Raw genomic sequence first — 22078 nt, 5'->3', positions numbered from 1 at the left:
TTGCTGCACGCGGGCTTCCTCTAGTTGCAGTGAGCGGGAGCTACTCTTTGTTGCGGTGCGTGGGTTTCTCATTGCAGTGGCTTCTCTTGTTGCGGAGCACGGGCTCTAGGTGTGCGGGCTTCAGTAGTTGTGGCACGTGGGCTCTAGAGTGCAGGCTCAGTAGTTGTGGCACATGGGCTTAGCTGCTCCGCGGCATGTGGGATCTTCCCGTACCAGGGCTCAAACCCGTGTCGCCTGCATTGGCAGGCGGATTCTTAACCACTGCGCCACCAGGGAAGTCCTAACATTACTCTTTTCACCAACCCACTCAAGGTCAATCCTGTCCTTTGACAGATGATAGCAGCAACAATGACAACACAACAACAGGCCCTCCGTATGCACTATCTCATTTAGTCTTCTGCAGGGCCCATTGAGGCAGATGGTAATAGCCCCGTTTTACAGAGGAGGAAACTGAGACTCAGAGACATTAAAGTGACTTGCTAAAGATGACTCACATTCAAATTTTTTTTAGGCTGCAAAGTCTGTGCTCTTTCTAAATACCGCTGACAGAACCTAATCCTTTAGTGAGAGGACCTTGTGGGGCCTGGGACTGACTCTTGAAGGGGAGGAGTGAAACTGGGGGGCTACTGGACACCCATCTCTGGCCTCATTTTGGGATGGAAGACTGAGACCAGTAAGGGGGAAGGGACCTGCCCTGGGTTCTGCAGACCGCAGGCCAAAACTCCCCCTGGGTTTGAACCTGAGGATGGATGCCTGCTCTGTCCTGCTCACCCGCGCTCCACTTGCAGCACGTGCCCCCGAGAACAAGGCAGGTGCCCCCAGGAAGAGCCAGGAGCATGCCCTTAGCAAGTGGTGGGAGAGTGTGTCCCTTGCCCTGCTGTTAGGGTCCTAGAGGCCAGAACATGGCAGGACAGTTCCTAATTAAGCATCAGCCCCAGAGTCAGCTGTGCCCACCCTCCAAGTCAGATCCCAGGAGCAGGCTGCTTCCCTGCCTGTGTCCATAGTTCCGAGTACAGGCTCCAGCACGTAATAGGGATTCAGTAGTTATTGAAATAACCAATAAATGTTTCTTGGCCCACTCTTCTGTGGGGATGGCATTTCTGCATGGAGACTATAGACCCCAAAACCAAGGCTGTAAGACCCAATGAGTAAAGGCCCAGAACTTCCTAAGTGGGTTAGCAGATTTAAAGCTTGGGCTGGAGAGGCATATGCAGATACTTGCACAGTTCCCCAGGGCCACCCAGGGCCTTTGCCCTATTCTGTAACAGGGTGGGGCAGGGGCAGGGCTCTGTAGAAGGCGGGGCCAGTGTGTCCCAGCCCTGGCTTTCATTACCCCCATCACCCAAGCACAGGCCTGGTCCTTTCATTGTCCAAGGCAGTGAAAGCCTGAGCAGCTGCTGGTGGGGTATGGGCGTGGTCTTAGTCTGTCATAAGCTCTGGAATTGCTGGGACCACACCTCCCTGGCTTTGTGCCCAGTTTCTGCCATAGCGGCATCACTCTCCTCCCCACCCTGGAATAAAATCCCAGTAGATTTTGGATCAGAAGGCAGGACAGGGAAGCTCATTAAATAACTTTTGGCAGGTACCCTCCTTTTTTTGAGGAGGGTATTGCCAAGGCTCAGTCTCCCCCAGGTGGAGTCTGCATGGGAAAGGAAGGTGGGTGGGTTTCCATCTGTGCAGGGTTCATGACGGGGTCTTGCGAACACAATTCCGGGCGGACCAGGCTTAACACAGTGGAGGCGGTGAGGGAAGACAGACGGAGCCTTGCTGCGGTGCGGCTGCGGGGAGCGGCCTGTCCGGGGTGTCTGGGCTGTATCTTGCTGCTGCTGCATCTCCTTAGGGGCCTCTCTGGAGCCTTGGGCTCTGCCTGGGGGTGCTGCTTCTCTTAAAATGGGAGGTGCACATACACTGGCTCCCTGCTAACCCTCCCTGGTCCTAGCTCTGGAAGCTGCTGCCAGCTTGCCTGAACAGTGAGACGTTTGCCTGCATGGCTGGGCTGTATAGCCAACTGGCTTCTCAGTATGTAGCTGGAGGGCTCTGTTCCATGGCCGCCCTGTGCAGTGGTGCAGGGCACAGCGGATAGTGGATTGGGTTTGATCTGTAGCTGTGCACTTACTGGTGACCTTGAGCAGGTTTCATTATCTCTCCGCCTCTGTTTAACTATCTGTAAAATGGGGACAGTAGACATCATATCTGATAGGGTTATGAAGATTTCATGAGTCAGTAATTGGGAAGTGCTCTGAACAGTGCTGACACGTACTGTCAAATAAGTGTTTGTTAAATAAAATATGGAGATCAGTAAATGGGGCCCAGGCTCTGAGGGCCCAGGTGCTGATCCTGTGGCCTGTGGGCCACCTGGATCTCGCTGTTCCCTAGATCCCAAGTCCTCCTGTACTGAATAGCACCATCATTTACATAGGTCTGAGAAGCATTGGGGTGCAACAGAAGGAGCACTGGACTGGGAGTTAGCAAGCTCTGGTCCCAGCCCTGCCACTCAGTTGCTCTGTTTCCTTGGGAAAGTCACTAACCCTCTCTGGGCCTCAGTTTCTCTGGCTGTCAATAGGGAATATTTATAGAGTGAAAGATCTCCAAGGGCCCTTTTGGCTTAGATAGCCTGACTGACAGTGACTCTCCCATCCTGCCCCAGGCTGTACACTGGGAGGGTCCACATGCTTTGTTGATTTGTGTCTGGAGCTATGGAGAGGCAGTGGGCGGTGGCCGCCTGGGCTCCCCAGGCACTAGATGCTCTCCTAGCCTGGCCTGGCCTGGCCTGCTCCTGGGCCTTGGGGCACTGAACTGCTGTGCCCTTTCCTCATTATCCTTGTGGTCCAGAGTATTGATGAATGCATTCTGGATCTGTTCTGGACTCAGTGCCCTGGGTTGGCAGGGCTGCTCTGGCACAGTGTCTAATGATGGGCTGGCTAGTCTGACTGTGAGCCTGATGTCTGTCTCCATCACTAAGCTGTCGGCTTGGCGAGTGCAGGGCCCCTTTCTGCCTGTTCTCCACCACATCCCAGCACAGAACCTGGCAGGTAGTTGGTGCTCTGAAACTGTTGATTGAGAGGTGAAGACTCAGCTGAACTCAAGGACTTCTCTCATCTCAAGGAACCCTATATTCAGGCTCTCCACCCTAAGGAATCTTATCCTAAGCACCAGAAATTCCACCCTTGGAACTGTCAGCCTCCCATTGGAACTGGCCGTCTCCTGAGACTCACCTCCTTAGTTTCCCAGGACAAGAATGGGCCCTGCTTCCCAGGAACCTGCAGGATGACAGTCTTCCAATCTGGAGGGTTCTTGGGCCCTGCAAGGACTGCCTTGGATCTGCCCCCAGGGACAAGGCAAAGTGTTGATCGGAGTGCTTAAGTGCCCAGCTCAGATGAGGGCTGTTCCGAGTTGACCCTAATAAAGGATGTTTTCTTATGTCAGCATGCATGAACATGCTGGTATGTGTGAGAGAGACAGGAATAGAGAGTCAGAGACAGGGTCAAGGAGGCAGGCAGAGACAGACATTCAGAGACTTTGAGACTAGTACAAGGAGACTAAGAGGCAGAGGGACAGCACTTCAGCCTAGGGTGGCCGAGGCAGGGTGAGGTGGGAAAGGAGGATAGGGGCTCTTCCTGCCCCATTTTTTTCTGGGCTGACATCCAGGTTGCCTGCCACTTGGGTGGTAAGCATGTTCAGGCTGGAACTGGCTATGGGACAGACACCTCTGACCTGAGCCCCAGGCGCAGCCCAGGGTGTGTTTGTTGACATCAGACAAGCAACTGCAGCAGCCGTAGTCTCAGCATCAAACAGCTTTGCGCTGGCAAGACAGCTTCCTGTGGGGCTGCACAGTGGTTTCGAGTGGGCACCCTGGAGTTGGACCTACCGGTCTTCAAATCCTACTGGTCTTCAAACAGCAAGCTGTGGGCAGCTTCCACTACCATTCCCTACGCTGGATTCTTCATCTGCAAATAGGGTAATACTAGTACCTGCCTCACAAGGTGCCGATGAGGATTAAATGAATTAACGAAGGCCAAACTCTCAAAATAGTGCCTGGCCCGGGATCACTGAATCCTCTATTAACCCCCCAGGTGGGTAGGTCAAGGGTTGTCAGCCCCATTTTACAGATGAGGAAATCCAGGCTCAGAGATGGGCAGGGACTTGCTCAGTGCACCCAGTCAACCAGGGCTGGAGCTGGAACCTGAACTGGGGACCCTTGCCTCCCAGGCCAGTGCTCTTCCTCTGCCCCCCGCGGTCCCTCTGTTAGGGACCTCTCCTTCACTTGTGAGCCTAACTCTTGGGCTGTTGTAATGTGCTCCTCGCAGCCACCGTCCTGGGGGGAGGAAGCCCCAAGCTCTCTGTCCATCTCTGCTTGCCCGGATTTGGCACACAAAAGTGCTAAATAAAAACATGTGTGTTGGGCTGTGCTGATGGTGCTGCTGGGAGATGACTGAAGCAGCCGCTCCCCCCCGCCCCAGGGGCGGTGGCATTCTTGGAGTCAGTGCGTGTTGGTTGCAGGACCCTGGGTTAAATTGCAGCCGCCCACTGGGACGAGAGCAACGTGGGGGTGGGAGGGCGCCGGGAGGTTTCCATGATTGGCTCCGTCCTGGTCCTGCCGGAGAGCCGGAGCTGTGGCCAGTGGGGTCGCGCTGCCCCAGCTGGGGGAGCCCTCGGGATGTGTGTGGGGAGCAGTGCCAGGGAATGCTGCTGTGAGCCATGGATGCCTCTCCCTCCAGAGCGGCACTCCGGGGGGCCAGCCCCGGGCCTGGGGACTGATGGCAGGGGAGCCAGGGCTGGCGCATGTGAGCCTGTAATCCAGGAGCCGTCCCGGCCCCTGGCAGGCTGAAGGACGGGGTGGCCGAGACTCTTCCTCGAGACATCCCGGGCTCCTTTTCAGATGAAAGTGTCTTGGGAAATTACAGAGTTTTCTATGTGATGGAAGAAAGAAGTCCAACCTCTCTCCAGAGTGGCGGCAACGGGCTGGACAGGGTGTGTGTTTGGGAAGGGCGCTGGAGGAGGAGGAGGAGGAAGAGGAGGAGGGACGAGTGATGCAAGGGTTTTGAAAACGCTACCTAGATGTGGGAGGGGGAACCTGGTCATTTGGTTCGGCTTTTCCCGGCAGGTATCGCTCCCCTGGGGACCTTGGGTAAGTCCATGAATAGCCCTGCGGACACAAAGGAGCTCTGTCTGCGGAAGGCAGCCGCTTGACGCGCCACCAGGAGCTGCCACAGCTGCCCGCCTGCCCGCCCGCCCGCCCGCCGGCGGGAGGAGCTGGGCGGAGACCCGGGCGGGCGGGCGGGCGGGCTGGCAGGAGCGGCAGCCGGGAGTCCCCGGGTCCCTGCCGGAGTGTGCTGGGTAGGTGCCTCGGTGCCAGGGTGTGTGTATGGCGGGCGGGGGGCTCTTGTCCAGGCCACCCCGTGCCCCTGTTTCTATTGTTTCTTCCCTAGGACAGCCATTGGTAGGCATGTTGCAACCAAACCATGTGTATTCCGCTCTGAGATAGCTGTGTGTGTGTGTGTGTGTGTGTGTGTGTGTGTGTGTGTGTGTGTGTGTGTGTGTGTGTGTGTGTGTGTGTGTGTGTGTGTGTGTGTGCGCGCGCGCGCGCATGCGCGCGCTTGTCTGTCTGTCTGTCTGTCTCGGGGTGGGTGGGTGGGAGCCTGCAGGGCTAGGGGCATGCTTCCGCTGTGTGCTGCTCCCACTTCAAGGCTGGTCAGCTGGCTTTTCTTTCTGAGGGAAATGAATGTTTGGTGAGCAGAAGTCGGGACGCTGCATAGGGAGGGAGCGCTCAGCCAGCGGTGCTGACGATCTTGTCAGGGATGCTGACCCCACACGAGGCACCAGGATGGCTGTTCTTGCCTAGTTCCATGAGGGGAGGGAGGTGGTCTCGGGGGCTGGACTGGGGGTGGGGTTGCATCTGATCCCTGAGGCTTCTGCTGTGATGTTCACTGGAAGTACAAGCAGAGATGCTCTGCCTCCTGAGCCTCTTGGGAAGGTCTGGCACCTGCTCCTTTGGCTCCTGCTGAGACCCGTAAGGAAGGGGATAATTGTTAGGGACCTGCTCACCCCACAGAGCAAGCCGCTGTAAGCAGACAGAGGCCAATTCTTTTATCAGCTTGGGGGCCCTACATCTCTACGCTTGTCCTGGGGTGTCCAAGAAGAACCCTTGTGCCCTGGGACCTCAGGGCTGAGGAAAGCCCAGGTCCAGAGAGGGGAGGGGCTGTGCCCAAGTTCACACAGCAGATCTCTGGCCAGGACCAGGATGGAGGACGTCTGTCTCCTGGAACAGTGAGGACAGGATATGTGGGTGCCGTTACCCTGAGCTCAGCTCTGAATCTGGCGCTCCTGGCTTGAGATGCCTAGCTAAGTACAGGGCCACTGGGCCCCTCACCAAAAACTTGCAGCACCTTGCTGCCCTCAGGCCTCACGGCTGGGGGCTATCTGGCTCCCCTCTCGAGGTGGCTGGAGTGGGTATATCTCCTGGAAGGAAGGAGCTGTACTGTCTGACCCGCGAGGGCCCGCGGGATCCCAGCCAGGGCACTGCGGCCATAGTCAAAGTTTCCACCAGGGCCTCTTGAGTCCTCCACGCCCAGCCAAGGGGCACCTCCCCTCTTTGCCAGCCCTAGCACGTGGCAAGGCTTAGCCCAGGGCGGGCCCTTTGGGGAGCGAAGTTCCGCAGCAGGGCCTGCTCCAGGCCTGGGCTGGCATCTGCTGCAGCAGGGGGATGGTGAAGATGGAGGCAGCTGAGGTGAGTGACCCCCTGTTGGGGAGTCTCCAGCACTTTGAACCAGAGATCGTTGATGGCGCTTCTGATTATAAGTATTTGGTATCAGTGAAACCACCCTACCCCCTAGCCTTCTTGCCTTTGCACATGCTGTTCCCGCTGCCTGGAAAGCCCGTCTCTTCTCTTCTCTCCAGGTCTTATCCTACCCAGACTTCCATGACTAGAGCAAATACTGCAGTTAGAATCTGTCTGTCCCTTGGTGGTGGTACCCACTGTGGTTGCTTCATGTCTTATTAATGTGGGATTTGAGCCTTATTCATCCCTTGGTCCCAAGGGCCCAGCCTGGGGCCTGGGGCATGATAGGAAAGGGCTCAGATGGGTTTCCTTGAGGACAAGCTCTGACGTCCAAGTGAGCTCTTTCTACCCATCTCCTAGTTCTGCCTGGCAGACAGTGGGCACTACCAACTTGAGGCCTGGCGAGGAGTCCCTTTGGAAGGGTCCTAGTTTCTGCAGGGCAGGGTTGCTCCCACAGAGCCAAGGGGTTGGGGGATGGGATTTTTGATAGGAGACAAGGCAGGGAGAACCTTGGCTTCAGCCTGGCTGAGGCAACAGAGAAAGCTGGGCTGGGATCATGCTGGGCTGGGTGGTGTGGTGTCCACACCATGGCCTGGGCCACAGAGGGTGGAAGGGGCAGCCCCAGCTGGTTTGAATGCAATGCTCCTGGTCCTTTGCACAGACTGCAGCAGCTTGGAGCTCAGATTGGGCCCTGTTGGGATGGTGCCAACCAGGGTGGTGGATTGGAGGGTTGGGGGAGCGTGTGGTTCTCAGCCAGTGGTCTGCCTGGCTCCCCCAGAAGAGGCGCAGCTGAGGAGGGAATGCCCACACCCCGCTGGGTTCCTAGGGCCGCTGAGAGCCTCTTCCCGTTCAGTCTCCCAAGGCCCTAGAATAGCTGAGTCTGTTTGCCTTCTGGACAGATATGGGACTGAGGCAGGAAAGGAAGGATTTGCCCGAGGTTATATGCGACTCAGCAGCACAGCAGGGACAAGAACCCAGGTCTCTGGGTCCCCCACCCAGGTTTCTCTCCATCACACCAGCTGGATGACTCAGAGTACTTGGCTTTCACCTTGGTGCTCCCTTTTTGGGGACTCCCTTAGTGACACATTCCTTTCCAGGACCCCCGCATTTACTCGCTAGAGCCCGGCTCTCCTCTGGAAAAGCAGCGTGTGCAGTAGAGAAAGCCCTGGCCTGGCCAACAGGCTAGAGACTGAGGCGCAGTCTGGTCCCTGCTCACTGGATGATCTCAGGCAAATCTGCTTTTTTCTCTGGCTCAGTTTCCCCTTTGGAGCAACCAGGGACTGGACCAGGTATTGCCCGGCCCCTTCCAGGCATCCAGAGAATCTTCCATTCTCTGCAGACCCTCTTCTCTTCCTGGGTTCCGAGAGTCATCGATCAAGGCCAGGGTCCGGCTTCTCAGGGAAGCGGCCCCCAACCTGTTCCTCAGGCCCTTCTGGTCAGAAGCCTTCTCTTGCAAGCTGGAGCCTGGGCTGAGGCTGGGAGGTTTGTTGTTGTTTGTGGAGCCAGGCCGTTTCCAAGATGTCATTGCTCAGGGAAAACCGTCATTCCTCCGAGGGGTAATGAGGCTGCTTATGGCTCAGCCGGCTCAGCCTGGAGAGGCTGGAGCCACTCACGGCAGGCCAGCCAGGCTCGGCCCCCGGGAGTCGCCACCTTTGCCTGAACAACCAGCTGGGTGGGGGCAGGATTGGGAAAGGGGTGCTGGGGCCACGAGCCGCTTGAGAGGTTGGAGCTTCCAGGCACGGAGGAGAGGAGAAGGGGGTCCCAGGAGACCCTCTTCCTCCGGCAATGGGCCGAGGTCATCACTCCAGACGTGTGGAGAGTTGCCAGGTGTGCTCTCTGCTCCAGATGGCCCTGGGCTTCTCCCCTCTCCCTCTGCCACGGGCTGGCCTGCCCGCACCTGGCACTGGGGCTCAGGCTGCTGCCGGAAAACTGTCAGCGGCACCCAACTTAGAAAGGTGGGGAGTGCAGAAAGTTATTTGGAACTGGGCGTGCTCTCCCCTACTTGGCCAGGGCTCTCTGTGGTGTCCTTGGTTATCTCTTGGTGGGGTTAACCTCGGGCTGATAGCAGAACTGAGACACTCGGGGCAGGGTGGCAGAGGGTAGGAGGCATGGGGAAAGGCAGAGGAAGAGCTTGGCAGAGCCTCTGGGAGCCAAATGGCTGGCCACAACCTTGAAAAAAGGCTGGAGGCAGCCACGGGGAGAACCCTGGAATGGAAGGTGGTGTGCCTGTCCCACTCCGCTAGTCAAGGGTTGTAACTGTGTCCACGCAGAGCTCTGAAGCCTTCACTGCTCGCACCTCGATTAATGAAGTTCCCAGCTGATTCAAACAGCGGCTCTGTAATTGCTTTCTCTGCCTCTCTCCCTCCCTTCCCTCCACATGTGTCTAACACCCACTATGTACGGTGCACTGGCCAGGTACTGGAGGTATAGGTCCAATCTTTAATCTAGTGCCAGGGATGGGCGTGTAATGGATGGTAACAAGACAGCTTTGCTAGGGAGACGCGTGGAGGGGGAACCCTGGGGAAGCTTCCAACCCAGCCCGGGAGCCCCTGCAGGAGGTGAGACTGAATCCGGATGCACAGACGCTTGTCCATCGAAGGAGGAGATCTCCGTCCCAGTCTGCCCACCACTCTAGGGTGTAGACATGATTCCTGCCTGACCACAGAGATTGCCTATGTGTGTCCATCCCCATGCTGCGGCTTATCGCAGGGGCGGCCGAATAATGTTGTGTGCAGGTGCATGGGCTCTGGACTTGAGGGCAGGCTCTCCCTTTCTACAGTTGGGCGCGCTTGGGTAAGACACAGAAACTCGCGGTGCCTGCATTTCCTCAAGGAAGGGCCCAACCTCACTGGGGTAATGAGATGAGGTGTGTACGCAGAGGGCTGCGTGCATGGTGACACTGAGGCGTGGGGGCAGCGGGGGTACCCCTGGCACCTTCCCTTACTGGTGGCTGTTATTGAATGAGGTGCTGTGGGTGAAGTGAGGTGCTCAGCATGGAGTCTGACACTGAGCGGGCATTTGCTGAACGGGAGGTGGCACAGCAGCTTTGGGGTTGGGAGGGAGGAATCAGTTGGAATGTGCTATCAGGCTCTGGGATGAGGACTTTTATTTGCTTTTGAAATAAACTTTTATATTGAAATGTAAAAGACAGCAAGCGTAGAAGTATGTAGCCGATGAATTTTCACAAAGTGAATAAACTCTCCAGGTCAAGAAACAGAACATTCTAGTACCCTGGGAACCTACCCCGCCCCTGGCCGCGCCCCGCCCCTCAGTCACTGCCACCTCAAAGGGTAACCCCTTTCTTGCCTTCTCTCACTGAGTAGTGTTGCCTGTTTTTGAATTTTGTATACGTGGAATCATTGAGTATGTATTCTTTTATGTTGACTTCTTTGCATCAGCATTTTGATGGTGAATCCTTCAGTATTATTGTACTCAGTTTAATTCTGTTCACCCCCACTGTGTATGATATGTCACTGTGTGAATATAGGTGCCACAATTTATCCATCCTATCATTGATGGACATTTCGGTTGTTGCCAGTTGGAGGTTATCATGAACAGTACTACTATGAATATTCTCATACATGTCTTTTGATGCACTGTAATATACTTTTCTGTTGGGTAAACACCTAAGGTTTACAATTGCTCAGTCATAAAGTTGTATATAATTAGCTTTAGTAGATTCCACTGTATAATTTTTTTTAACATCTTTATTGGAGTATAATTGCTTTACAATGGTGTGTTAGTTTCTGCTTCATAACAGAGTGAATCAGTTATACATACACACATGTCCCCATATCTCTTCCCTCTTGCATCTCCCTCCCTCCAACCCTCCCCATCCCGGCACTCCAGGCGGTCACAAAGCACTGAGCTGATCTCCCTGTGCTATGCGGCTGCTTCCCACTAGCTATCTATTTTACGTTTGGTAGTGTATATATGTCCATGCCACTGTCTCACTTCGTCCCAGCTTACCCTTCCCCCTTTCCATGTCCTCAAGTCCATTCTCTAGTAGGTCTGCATCTTTATTCCCATCTTGCCCCTAGGTTCTTCTGATCATTTTTTTTTTTTTAGATTCCATATATATGTGTTAGCATACGGTATTTGTTTTTCTCTTTCTGACTTACTTCACTCTGTATGACAGTCTCTAGGTCCATCCACCTCACTACAAATAACTCAGTTTCTTTCCTTTTTATGGCTGAGTAATATTCCATTGTATATATGTGCCACATCTTCTTTATCCATTCATCTGTTGATGGACACTTAGGTTGCTTCCATGTCCTGTCTATTGTAAATAGAGCTGCAATGAACATTTTGGTACATGACTCTTTTTGAATTATGGTTTTCTCAGGGTATATGCCCAGTAGTGGGATTGCTGGGTCATATGGTAGTTCTATTTTTAGTTTTTTAAGGAACCTCCACACTGTTCTCCATAGTGGCTGTATCAATTTACATTCCCACCAACAGTGCAAGAGGGTTCCCTTTTCTCCACACCCTCTCCAGCATTTATTGTTTGTAGATTTTTTGATGATGGCCATTCTGACCGGTGTGAGATGATATCTCATTGTAGTTTTGATTTGCATTTCTCTAATGATTAATGATGTTGAGCATTCTTTCATGTGTTTGTTGGCAATCTGTATATCTTCTTTGGAGAAATGTCTGTTTACGTCTTCTGCCCATTTTTGGATTGGGTTGTTTGTTTTTTTGATATTGAGCTGCATGAGCTGCTTGTATGTTTTGGAGATTAATCCTTTGTCAGTTGCTTCATTTGCAAATATTTTCTCCCATTCTGAGGCCACTGTATAATTTTCTAAAGTGTGACACCAATACACCCTTTTCAGGCAGCACAGGAGAGCACCTGTTGCTCCACTCCTCACCAACAGAATTGGCATTAGCTATTGTGATATCTGATTGTGGTTTTAATTTGCATTTCCTTGATGACTAATGAGGTTTAGCACCTTTTCGTATGTTGATTGGCCGTTTGGATAATCTCTTTGTGAAGTGCCTGTTCAAGTCTTTTCTCCAGTTTTCTATTGGATCGTCTTTTTCTTATTGATTTGAGAGAGCTTAAAAAATATTCTGGATATGTGTTCTTTGTTGGATGTGTACATTGCAAATATCTCCTCCCACTCAGTGGCTTGCCTTTTCACTCTTTTCTGAAGAATAGAATTTCTTCATTTTAACGCAGGCCAACTTATCATTCTTCGTCTCTGTGGAGAATGCTAATTGAATCCTGTTTCTTTGCCTATTACAAGGTTGTAGATATTCTGTTGTGTTGTCTTCTGGATGTTTTATTGTTTTATGTTTCATATTTAGCTCTGAAATCCACCTGAAATAGATTCTTACGTAGGATGCACGTAGAGGTCAAGACTCATTTCCTCTGGGTGGATATCCAATTTATTCAAAAGATCATCCTTTCTCACTGTCGGTCCCTAACACCTTTGTCAGAAATCAAGGGGCAATAGGGTGAGCTGAGTTTTGAAGGATGCATAGGAGTTCGCCAGATGGACAGAGGAGGGGAGAGCGTTCTGGGAGGAAGCACAGTGAGCACAGATTTAGAGGTGCATGAGAGGAGAGTGTGCTTGGGGAACTACCAACAGTTCAGCCTGGCTGGAGGCAAGAGGGGAGAAGTGGTGTGGTGGAGAGGCCGGTTGGCAGGGACAGGACACACAGGGGAAGGAGATGGGACACCAGAGGGTTGCGGTGGATTTAATCAGGAGGGGAGTATAGTCAGGTTGGTATAAGAGAGATGAGAGACGGTCCCATGACCGGAGGATGAGTTTGGAGCCTGCTGTCAACCCAGACAAACCCAGCCTTGACATCCCCCTCAGCAGAGACAGAGCATGTCTTCTTCAGGGAGGCAGTGGCGGAGGTAGCAGTGTGCCTGGGGCCTTGGAGGGTGGCCTTTGGCTGCAGGTTTGCGGCTGAGTCCGGTGGCCAGATATACATTCCAGTGTCCTTGAGTGGAAAAGCTTCCCGCCACTCCCACCCCAGCCGCCACCCTGTGCCACCAGCCCTGCAGGCCCTGAAGGAGGAATAGTTTAGGAACTGGAGCAGACGGACAAGGTGGGGGGGGGGTGGATCTCTGGAAAGGGGGTGCTTTCTGCTTCTCCCGCCCTTGATGCACCCACAAGGATCCCGGCCTCACCTTGGGCCCTGAGAGCAGACCCTTCCAGGCTGGCTGAGATTCAGAGCTGGACAGACCTCCTCCAGGAGAGGGCCCTTGGGATAGGCCTCAGTTTTCTCCCCTGAAATGTACAGATAATAGTGCCCCCACCCTAGGGCTGTGGTCCGAATATGTCAGGTGCCTTCTCCTGGAGTGGATGCAGGGGAAGGGACTGGTGATGATGATGATGATTACAGGGATTGCAAATGTTTACTGAGCACCCACTACGTGCCAGGCCCCTCTATCTGGATGGTCTCCCAACAGTATCATGGTCTGGGTACTTGCTACTTCTGTCGCCATTTCACAGATAAGAAAATTGAGCCTTGAAGAGGTTAAGCAGCTTGCTCAAGGGCGCCGAGCTAGGCGGTGGCAGGGCCAGGATTTGAACCTGGATTTGTCTGTCTCCAGACCCCTGTTCTTCACCAGCAATAGGCGTCCCTCCTCCATCCCTGGCTCTGAAAGTGCTCCCTGTTATCCGAGCTGTTGCTTGCAATTAAGCCTGAGATTTTGGGGTTGGTCTCCGGTGCCTGACGTGACGGAGAGTCGAGCAGTCGAGAGGAAGGTCATGGCCGTGGGCTGAGCACTGCTGTGCCCCAGGTCCTGCCTCCTGCCCCCTGTCATAGCATCCCTGCGAGGGAGGCATCGCTGACTCAGCCACACGGTTAGGAAGTGGGATTCAGCCCAGGGCTGCCTGATTCCAAACCCGGTCTCCTGGTCACAGCGCTACTTGTGCCCTTCCCTGAGGGCCTCCTAACTTGGCAGAGCTTTTTTGTTTGATCAGCCTAGTGTAGAACATCATAGAGAAAGCACACGCTTCTGACTCTCCCGCCCGTGAAGGGGTCCCTGGGCGGAGGTGGTTTGGGAGGGTCACCAGGTGTATGTAATTCTGTAGCAGCCCTGCCCTCACCGGGTGAGTCAGACACCTGCCGCTCAGTCGCCACTAATTTGGGGTAAGAGCAGGGACCCTGCATCTGCTATTGCTTACCACTGCCTAGCACAGTGCCTGGGCCCGGCTGGGAGCTTGGCAAGGTCTTTTGAAGACAGAGAGGGAGGGAGAGAGGAAGGGCAGTGAAGGGGGCAGGAAAGAAGATCATGGGGCAGGAGAAGGAGCAGGGCTCTAGGGCCAGCAGACCATGTTTACATTCTGAGTCCTCTACTTACTCAGTTTTTGACGTTGTGTAAGTTACTTAACTTATCTGAGTCCCAGATTCCTTATTTGTAAAATGGGGCCAGTGTTGCTACTGACCTCATAAAGTTGCTAGACACGAGAAAGTGTAGGTAAAGCAGCTGTTGCAGTGGCTGCTGTCTAGTAGATGCTCAGTTAATGCTTTCTCTCTTCCCCTCTCCACCCATCTTTTTCACTGTTTTCTGCTTCCAGCATCTCTAGCTCCGCCTTCCTTATCTTTACAGCACTAAGTAAACGTTGCTTTCAGGGTAAAGTTCGAATTCCTTAACATAGCCATGCTTCTGCTCCACGGAACCACCTGCACTTCCTCAAATATTCCATGCTGTCTCTGGCTTTGGCCTGGATACCCTCTCCCATCCCTTTCCCAACCTCCTCCAAGAGCCATCCCAGTCTTTCCTGCTGTCTCTGTGCTTCCATAGCCCCTTGGGGTGGTGGTGGGTCGGTGGGAGATTGACATGGGCCCCTTACCTGGTTCTCTCACCCAGAGACCCAGCGCCTTCGGGGAAAGACATGTGTCTTGCCACCGTTTGGCTCCGGTGCCCCACACAGGCCCTGGCACAGGACTGGGGCTCTGTAGGTATTTGCTGAGTATCTCTGGGGGTTGGGGTGGGGGTGGAGGTGAGTAAGCCAGGGACACAATCCTAATGAGCCAAAGCAGAGCCTGCCCAGGGCCATGACAGCAGTGCAGGCCAGGCATTGGCAGGAGAGCAGAGAGCCCTCTAGCCAGGGTATCCCAGGGAGCATTTAACTGGGCTCCAAGAGATGGGCAGGAAGTGGACTTGGTTGAGATAATAAGGTTGAGACAATAAGGTTGGGATAATAAGGAAATGAGACAGTGTACGTGCACACATCTGGATCAGGGAGAGAAAGAGGGTGTCAAGTGGGAAGGGAGTGGTGGTGGAACTCATAGGAGAACTGGATCTTGAGCAGAGAGCCCCGGGGTGGGGTAGGAGAGGCCCATGGGGCTGCGCTCACTTTCTGACGGAGGCATCAGTCACCACAGGGGCAGGAAGAGACTGGGGAAACTTCTGTTCTCCACTCGCATGGCTTTCAGATGAGAATAAGGCTGGAGGTGTAGAAGGGGTCTTTGGGGCGGTGGGGTTGGGGGCAGAGACTGCGAGTCCAGGCCCCCCACGCACACGGAAGACCGGAGAGGAGAAGGGGCTTGGCGAGGTGGTGACGGGGGGCACAGTACTGGAAACCCAGACCTTGGGAGCTGCTTCCCCTGCCTGGTGAGAAGCTGGTCATCCAGGAGGGTGGTGGGCATCTCAGCAGGCTCCAAAGGCCAGGCCTGAGGGCATGTTCTTCTGACTTAGCCAGGTGACATTGCCAAGAGTAGGGAAGGTTTCTAAGAGGGGTCCCCTCTCTTCTCACTCCTCAGGGCTTCCTCTTCCCTGCATGTAGGTGAGCTGCTTCTCCTCTGTGCCTCAGTACTGCTTTCAGTACAATGGGTATGCTCCCTGCTGTGGTGTGTTGCCTGCCTTCCTGAGCCCCTGACAGATCAGTGAGTTGTTGTGTGATTCTTTAGGGACAGAGAATTTTCAGTCTGCAGTCAAATTCCTCCTCCTTCCACTCTCTCCTCCTGCAGTTGGGCCTCTGTTCATAGGGAGCATGAACGGGTAGCTGACTCTAGCAGGCTTGTCAGCTGCCCAGCCTGGACCAGGGGCTGCCGAGGTCCTGCCTCTTCTGCATGGGCTCCATTACAGAGGGAGCGCCATGTATTGGAACTGGTACCAAACTAGGTTCTGGTCTCGATTCTAGTCCTGATTCTGTTTGTGACCTTGGGCATATTGCCTCCCTTCCCTGGGCTTTAGTCACCTCGTCTGTTAATGGAGGCAACTCCCAGAATTTTCTGGGGAGTCAAAAAAAGGTCAAGATGCCTGGGCCCTACTTCTGGGGACTCTTATCCAGTAGGTCTGGCACTGGGCCCAGATATAGATATTTTTTAAATGTTCCACAGATTCTAAAGTATATCTCTCTGTTGAGAACCGATAGTCTGGATCAGTACTTTGCAAACTTTAATATGCAAATGAATCACCTGGGATCTTGGTTAAATGTGGGTTCTGATCCAGTAAGTGTGGACTGAGGCCTGAGATTCTGTATTTCATAGGAGCTCCTCGGTACTGCTGCTGCTTCTTCACACATCCCACTTTGAGTAATAAGAATCTAGATGGTCTGTGAAGTTCATTGCATTGCCCATTCATTCATCCATCCATTCATTCATTCATTCATCATCAACCCGTAAAATGGCGAGTGGGGAGAGGTGAGGCTAGAGGGAGAGACAAAGCCCAGCGTCTTCCAGGGCTACAGAATTTGGGCTTTATCTGGAGGGCACTGGGGAGCCACGTCAAGGTTTTAAGCCGAGGAGTGACAGGGTCAGATTTGCATTTAGAAGACTCCTCTGACAGGGCACAGAGAAGGAGCAGAGGGGCGTGGACCACGGCTGGGAGGTCAGCATCAATCCCGGTGCGAGATGTCGTGGTCTTGAGGCAGATGGTGGTAAGTGGAGACGGTGAGAGTGGATTCTTTTCTTCCTTTTTAATCAACTTTATTTTTCAGAGTAGTTTTAGGAATTGAGAGGAAAGTACAGAGAGTTCCCAATACTTCCTGTCCCTGCGCACACATAACCTCCCCCAGTGGAAAGATTCTTTAGATTTTACGAGAGACAATCAAGGAGGATTTGGTGATTAGCCGTGGGGTGGCAGTGAAGAGAGAACGATACCCAGGTCTCTGGTTCGGGCAGGCAGTGGCATCATTGATACAGAGACTCCGAGAGGAGGAATGGACTTGGGGGAAGGTCAGGAGTTCAGTTTGGGGTCCACTGACTCAGGAGCACTGGTGGGATACCTGGAAGGAGGTATCCATGTCCGTGCCTGGGCTCCAGCTGCACGGGTGTCCTGTCTGTCCCCCAGTGTGCTCGCCTTCCTGGCTCGGGGCCTTTGCCTGTGCTGTTTGCTCCCTCATGAGCTTGTCCCTGCCCACTGAGCAGATTTCAGCCTCAGTGTCCTTCCACAGGGTGGCCCTTCCCACACGCCCCTTTATTCTCTCACGGGACCTTACAGTTTTCCTTCACTGTGGATCGGTGTTTTTCATACTGTTTCTGTGGGTGATGACTTGGCTCATGCCAGGCCTTCCTCTCCAGCCTGTAACCTCCATCAGGACAGGGATCACGTCTTTCTTATTCTTGTATCCACAGAGCCTAGAACATTCTGAGAAAGGACAGGTCTGGGCTGGCAGCGGGGACTGGGTGTTGTCCATGACCAGATGGTACAGATGGTGCTTTTGTTGCCTGGGGAGTGGATGAGTGCTCGAGGGAGCGTGCGGGCCTGAGGTGAGAGAGGGGGCTGGGGCAGGTTCCAGCGAACAGGACACAGGCCGAGAGGCCCGCGATGCGGCGGAGAAGAGGGGTCATTGGCTAGTCGGAGGAAACCCAGGGAAGGAAATGTCAAAGCGGGGCCGCGCTGCGGTGGTTGCGGCTGCCGCCTGTGGAGTGCTTGTGTACCAGCACGGTGCCGAGCTCTGGGTGTACATCAGCTCATTCACTCCTCGCACAGCATCCTGTGTTACGGCTAAGGAGATTGGGGCCCAGACAGGTTCCCCCCGAGGTCACCTAGCCAGTAAGTGTGAAGTGGGGATCAGTATCCAGCGCTCTCCCCACTGTAAGGTGCTGCCTCTGTTCTCCTGGACTTTGCCAAACTTGCTGCAGTGGGGACAGGGAAGGAGGACAGCCTGGAGGCCCCTGTGGCAGGGCGGTGGCTTCAGCCTCTGGGTGTCAAGAAGCCAGGCCTGAGGAGCTGGACGGAGGCTGGGCAGGGGTTCCTGGAAGCCGGCCTCCAGCCAGAGACCCAGAGGCATGCCGAACTTGAAGAGCAACCCCGTCTCAAAAGGCAAGCCTGGAGGTCAAATGGCCACGTGGGAATTCTAGTAGCCTCTCCCTTTCTCCGAGGACTTTCCATTTCACAGAGCACTTTCCTGTCCTTTCTCAGGCTTGGTCCCCAGAAGTGATAGTCTGGGATCACACAGCTAGCAAATGATGGGGTCAGGATTCCAGCCCAGGTCTTCCGGCATTATGTCCAGGGCTCTTTCCGAAAATCCTTTGTAAGGGCCACCCTGAGATGGAGGGAAACCCCAGTTCACCCCCCACCCCCTGACCTCCACCAGCCCAGCCCAGCCCAGCCCAGTGCAGGAAGTGGTTTCTGAGGGCAGATGAGGAGCGCGGCATCTGTGGCAGATGCGATGCGTCATCTCAGAGTGCGAGCTGCTGGTTGACTCTGGGGTCAGCCGACCCGGCTCCACGGTTAGTAGTTGTGTGACATTGGGCAAGTTATTTCCAGCAGTCTGCCGCCACCCTCAGCCCCAATAGCAGGTGGGGGTCTAGGGCCCAGGGGACGTAGCTGGTGTGAGCAGGCCTCTGGATGTCACACCTGTCACCCTTCCCCAGCCCGTTCCGAGCCCTGGATTGGATTGGGGAGAGGATTTGATTATGTCGTAAACAGAGGCTCCATTTAGAGGGCCTGGCTCATTTCCTGAGTGCTTCTAGCGGGCGAGACATGCACAGAATTAGCCCTGGTCCAGCCAAGCCAAAGAAGTGATGGATGGGAGAGATACGCACTCCCCGCAGAAGAGGGGCAGCTGCATGGAGCGCTCGGACCTGGGGCCCTGGGCCAGCAGGCTGGTCTCTGGGGCGTCTTGGCTGGATTCTTGTCACTCCAAGCTGCTGTAACAGCTGCCTAACTGGGTGTCCCCAGCTGCCTGCACTTTCTCCATGAGAGCACTCACCACGCTCATTAAGACCAATTGTCTAACCTCTGTTTTTCTGCTCAGCTGAGGGCAGGGACTGTGTCTGACTTGTCCTCTGCGGTCCCCACCCCGACCCCAGGGCCTAACTCGGTACTTGGAGAATGAATGACTGCGTGTATACACGCATGTCCCAGTCCTCCCGCCACCCCCATGTCCTGCTCACACCACCCGGGGCAGTTTCACGCAGTGCGGGTCTGCCCGTGTCATTCCCTTGCTCACAGGACGATCCCGCGCCCGGCATCCAGTCTGTACTATGGCTCTCATCTTTATTTCTTTTCCTGTCCTAATTCTCCCACTTGCCACCCTCTCCCCCAAGGTTTCAGAGGCCCCCTACCCCCCCACGTACCTGATGCCACCCTAGCTTTCCCAGGAACACAGGCCTGACCACACCGGCTCAGGTGCTCACACAAGCCCCGTCCAGGAGCACAGGATGGAACCGATGAGCTCTGGTCCGTGTTTGCCAGTGTCTGCCCTGTGGCAGATGGGCCTGGGTGAGGGGCCTCCAGCAGTGCTCACAGCCTGCTCCCCCTCCCTCTAGACCCCTGGGGCCCCAAACCGTTGTGTGTCAGGGTCCAAGGAAGTGGGGAGAGACCGTTGGCCGGGAGGCAGGGGTCCTCATACTGAATCAGCCTCGGATTTCTTAGGTAATTCCCTTAGCCCCTGGGACCTCAGTTTCCCTATCTCTAAGATAAGCCTAGACTAATAATAGCTCCCACTTTATCAGATGCTTCTCTGGGGCTGGGCCCTGTGAAGAACACTAACTTAGTCCTGTGAGTCTGGTGTGATATCATGGCTCTGTTCCAGGTAAGGAAACGGGGCTGGGCTCGGAGAAGTCGGGAGGCTTGGCCATTTTCTTGCACGGCTGGGAAATGACACCGCTGGAATCAAAACCAAAGTCCACCTCGGGCGGTCTGAGCAGGAACCGACGGGGCGCTCTGAGAGCCCTCGGTCCTGGGTGGTTTCTCGGCGTCCCTGGGGCGGGGGCCCTCTGGGGACAGAGGCACTTCCCCTCCTGGCTTTGTTTGGCTTGGCCTCGGTTTAGGGCAGGATTGGCAGAGGCAGGCTGACTTGCATTTCTGGTTTTGGATCTGTTGCTGCACTTTCCCTAGGGGTGGGCGGGCGGGCTCAGCGCAGTCACTGCTGGTACAGGCCCCAGCCCCCCCCCACCCCGAAAGGGGAAGTGCAGCCTGCTGCCCTCTCAGGGCCCAGTGCCAGGCCCCGAGGGCACCGATTGCTACTTCCCTAGTCCATCCTTCCAGATGGAGGGGTCTGGCGGGGTGGGGAGGTGAGAGAATGTAGGGCACCAGGGAGCTGGCTGCTGAAGTTTGTTTTTCTTGAGGGAGAAGGCTCCCTGGTGGGTGGGGGACGGGCGGGGCACTGGGTTGCTCTGGGGACTGAGATCCGAAGTGGGCTTGGGAAGAAGGAGCCAGAGGCCAGGCTTTAACCCCAGCTTAGCCCTGGGTTTTCTGTTTGTTTGTTTGTTTTTAGCCTTGGGTTTATGGGCGCCTTTGGGCAAGTCCCTAGGTCACTGTCCAGGCTGGGCCCTCTGTCTTCCTGTCAGTGCAGTGGAGGGTCTCCCTGACCCCCTGGGAACAAACTAAGGTTCCCAGATGAGATTCCTGGATTGGGGCTCCTGGCATCACAATTGCCAACTTCGACTCTGGGAGTTTGACAGTTTGCTTCCAGGGGTCCATGGGAAAGATGTGTCACTGTTTGAGGTTCATGACCATTGTTTTAATCACCATGACTACCACCACCATCATCCCATTTCAGAGCTTTGGACTTTTTATAGTCTACTCTCCTGGTGTGTCACTTGGGTACATTGGTTATCTCATTTCATAGGTGGAGAGCCTGAGGCCCCAGAGGGTTTAGGGACTGGCTTATCCTGGCCCCGTTGTGTGATTCTAGGTTGGCCCCTGCTCCTTTCTGGGCCTCAGCCTCCCCATCTGTGCAGCGGAGATTTGGGCTCGCTGAAGTTCCAGGGTCTGAGGCAATGAGGTCCAAGGGGTTCCTGGGTGGAGTTGTCTTCATCCTGGAGCTGCAGGCAGGATTTCCAGGGCAGGAAGTCCTCCCGGTGAGTGGGCACCTGTCTTTGTCTGTGCCTGGGAACCAGACCCTGGCCACATGGTCCTAGAGTCCTCTGAGGCTTCCCCTCCTGGCTCAGCAACTCTCTCCTCACCCCACCGCCCAGGGTGGTGGATGGGGAGGACCTTTCACTGTCATCCTCCCAGGCGGTGCTCTTACCCGCACCGGGCTTTCACCTCCGCTCTGGGGCTCCCAGACGCCACTGTGACCTCTGACACGTGTGTGCAGCACCCTGCAGCTGCCCCGACCTGTGGCTGGGCCACTTATTCCCAGATGTGAGGCCTGGCTGGTCCAGGGCTTAAAAGAATTCCCAGCTGCAGGCATAGCCTTTCAGCCTCTGGCAGCTGTGCAGTGGTGCATAAGTCACTGCTCTCTGGGCTCATCTTCCTCATCCATCAAATGGACATTTGTGGTCTTTACAGTAAGACCTCTTTTTTTTTTTAAACTTTTTTTTCTTTTTTTAAAAAATTTATTTATTTATGGCTGTGTTGGGTCTTCGTTTCTGTGCGAGGGCTTTTCTCTAGTTGTGGCAAGCGGGGGCCACTCTTCATCGCGGTGCGCGGGCCTCTCACTATCGCGGCCTCTCTTGTTGCGGAGCACAGGCTCCAGACGCTCAGGCTCAGTAATTGTGGCTCACGGGCCCAGTTGCTCCGCGGCATGTGGGATCTTCCCAGACCAGGGCTCGAACCCGTGTCCCCTGCATTGGCAGGCAGATTCTCAACCACTGTGCCACCAGGGAAGCCCTACAGTAAGACCTCGTAACCTATGCGCTGAGGTATTTAGCCCTGAAATTTTCCACCTCTGCATGTGTGTGTGCGCGCGCGTGCGTGCGTAACTCTATAGTTCCCAGGGATGTGTGGCATCTTTCTCTTTCATTAGTTCTAGGTGCTGTGGCCTCTTCATAGACGAAACCTGGGCTCTGAGTAGTTCTAGGTCCAGCATTCCAAGTCCTTAACTGTGATGAGGGACCCAACCTAGCCCAGGCCTGACCGACTTTCCCATGTGGCTGTGACACTGAGACACCCCTGACTTTCTCTGAGCCCCAGTCTTCCTGTGAGATAGCTGCTTT

At 54.7% G+C, this 22078-nt stretch overlaps 1 protein-coding gene across 11 annotated transcripts in view; it reads left to right on the top strand.

The window, feature by feature from the left end:
• The window catches only part of RGS3 (regulator of G protein signaling 3), a 130778-nt gene that overhangs the window by 90363 nt on the left and 18337 nt on the right, over positions 1-22078 (top strand). Inside the window, exons 1-2 of one of the 11 annotated variants that reach the window (XM_082470270.1) lie at positions 4572-4971; positions 5105-5128. The exons of 8 other annotated variants lie outside the window; for them this stretch is intronic. In XM_082470270.1, coding sequence (XP_082326396.1) covers positions 4918-4971; positions 5105-5128 — 78 coding nt within the window. In that variant the 5' untranslated portion in view covers positions 4572-4917. Of the gene's footprint in view, positions 1-4571; positions 4972-5104; positions 5129-5171; positions 5338-22078 lie in introns of those variants that run through there. 2 more of the 11 variants (XM_082470258.1, XM_082470260.1) reach the window with 2 other exon arrangements.

Source organism: Balaenoptera physalus, assembly GCF_965194825.1.
Source record: "Balaenoptera physalus genome assembly, chromosome: 7".
Lineage (NCBI taxonomy): Eukaryota > Metazoa > Chordata > Mammalia > Artiodactyla > Balaenopteridae > Balaenoptera > Balaenoptera physalus.
Note: the sequence above shows the minus strand (reverse complement) of the source record. Positions and strands in the feature narration are given on the sequence as shown.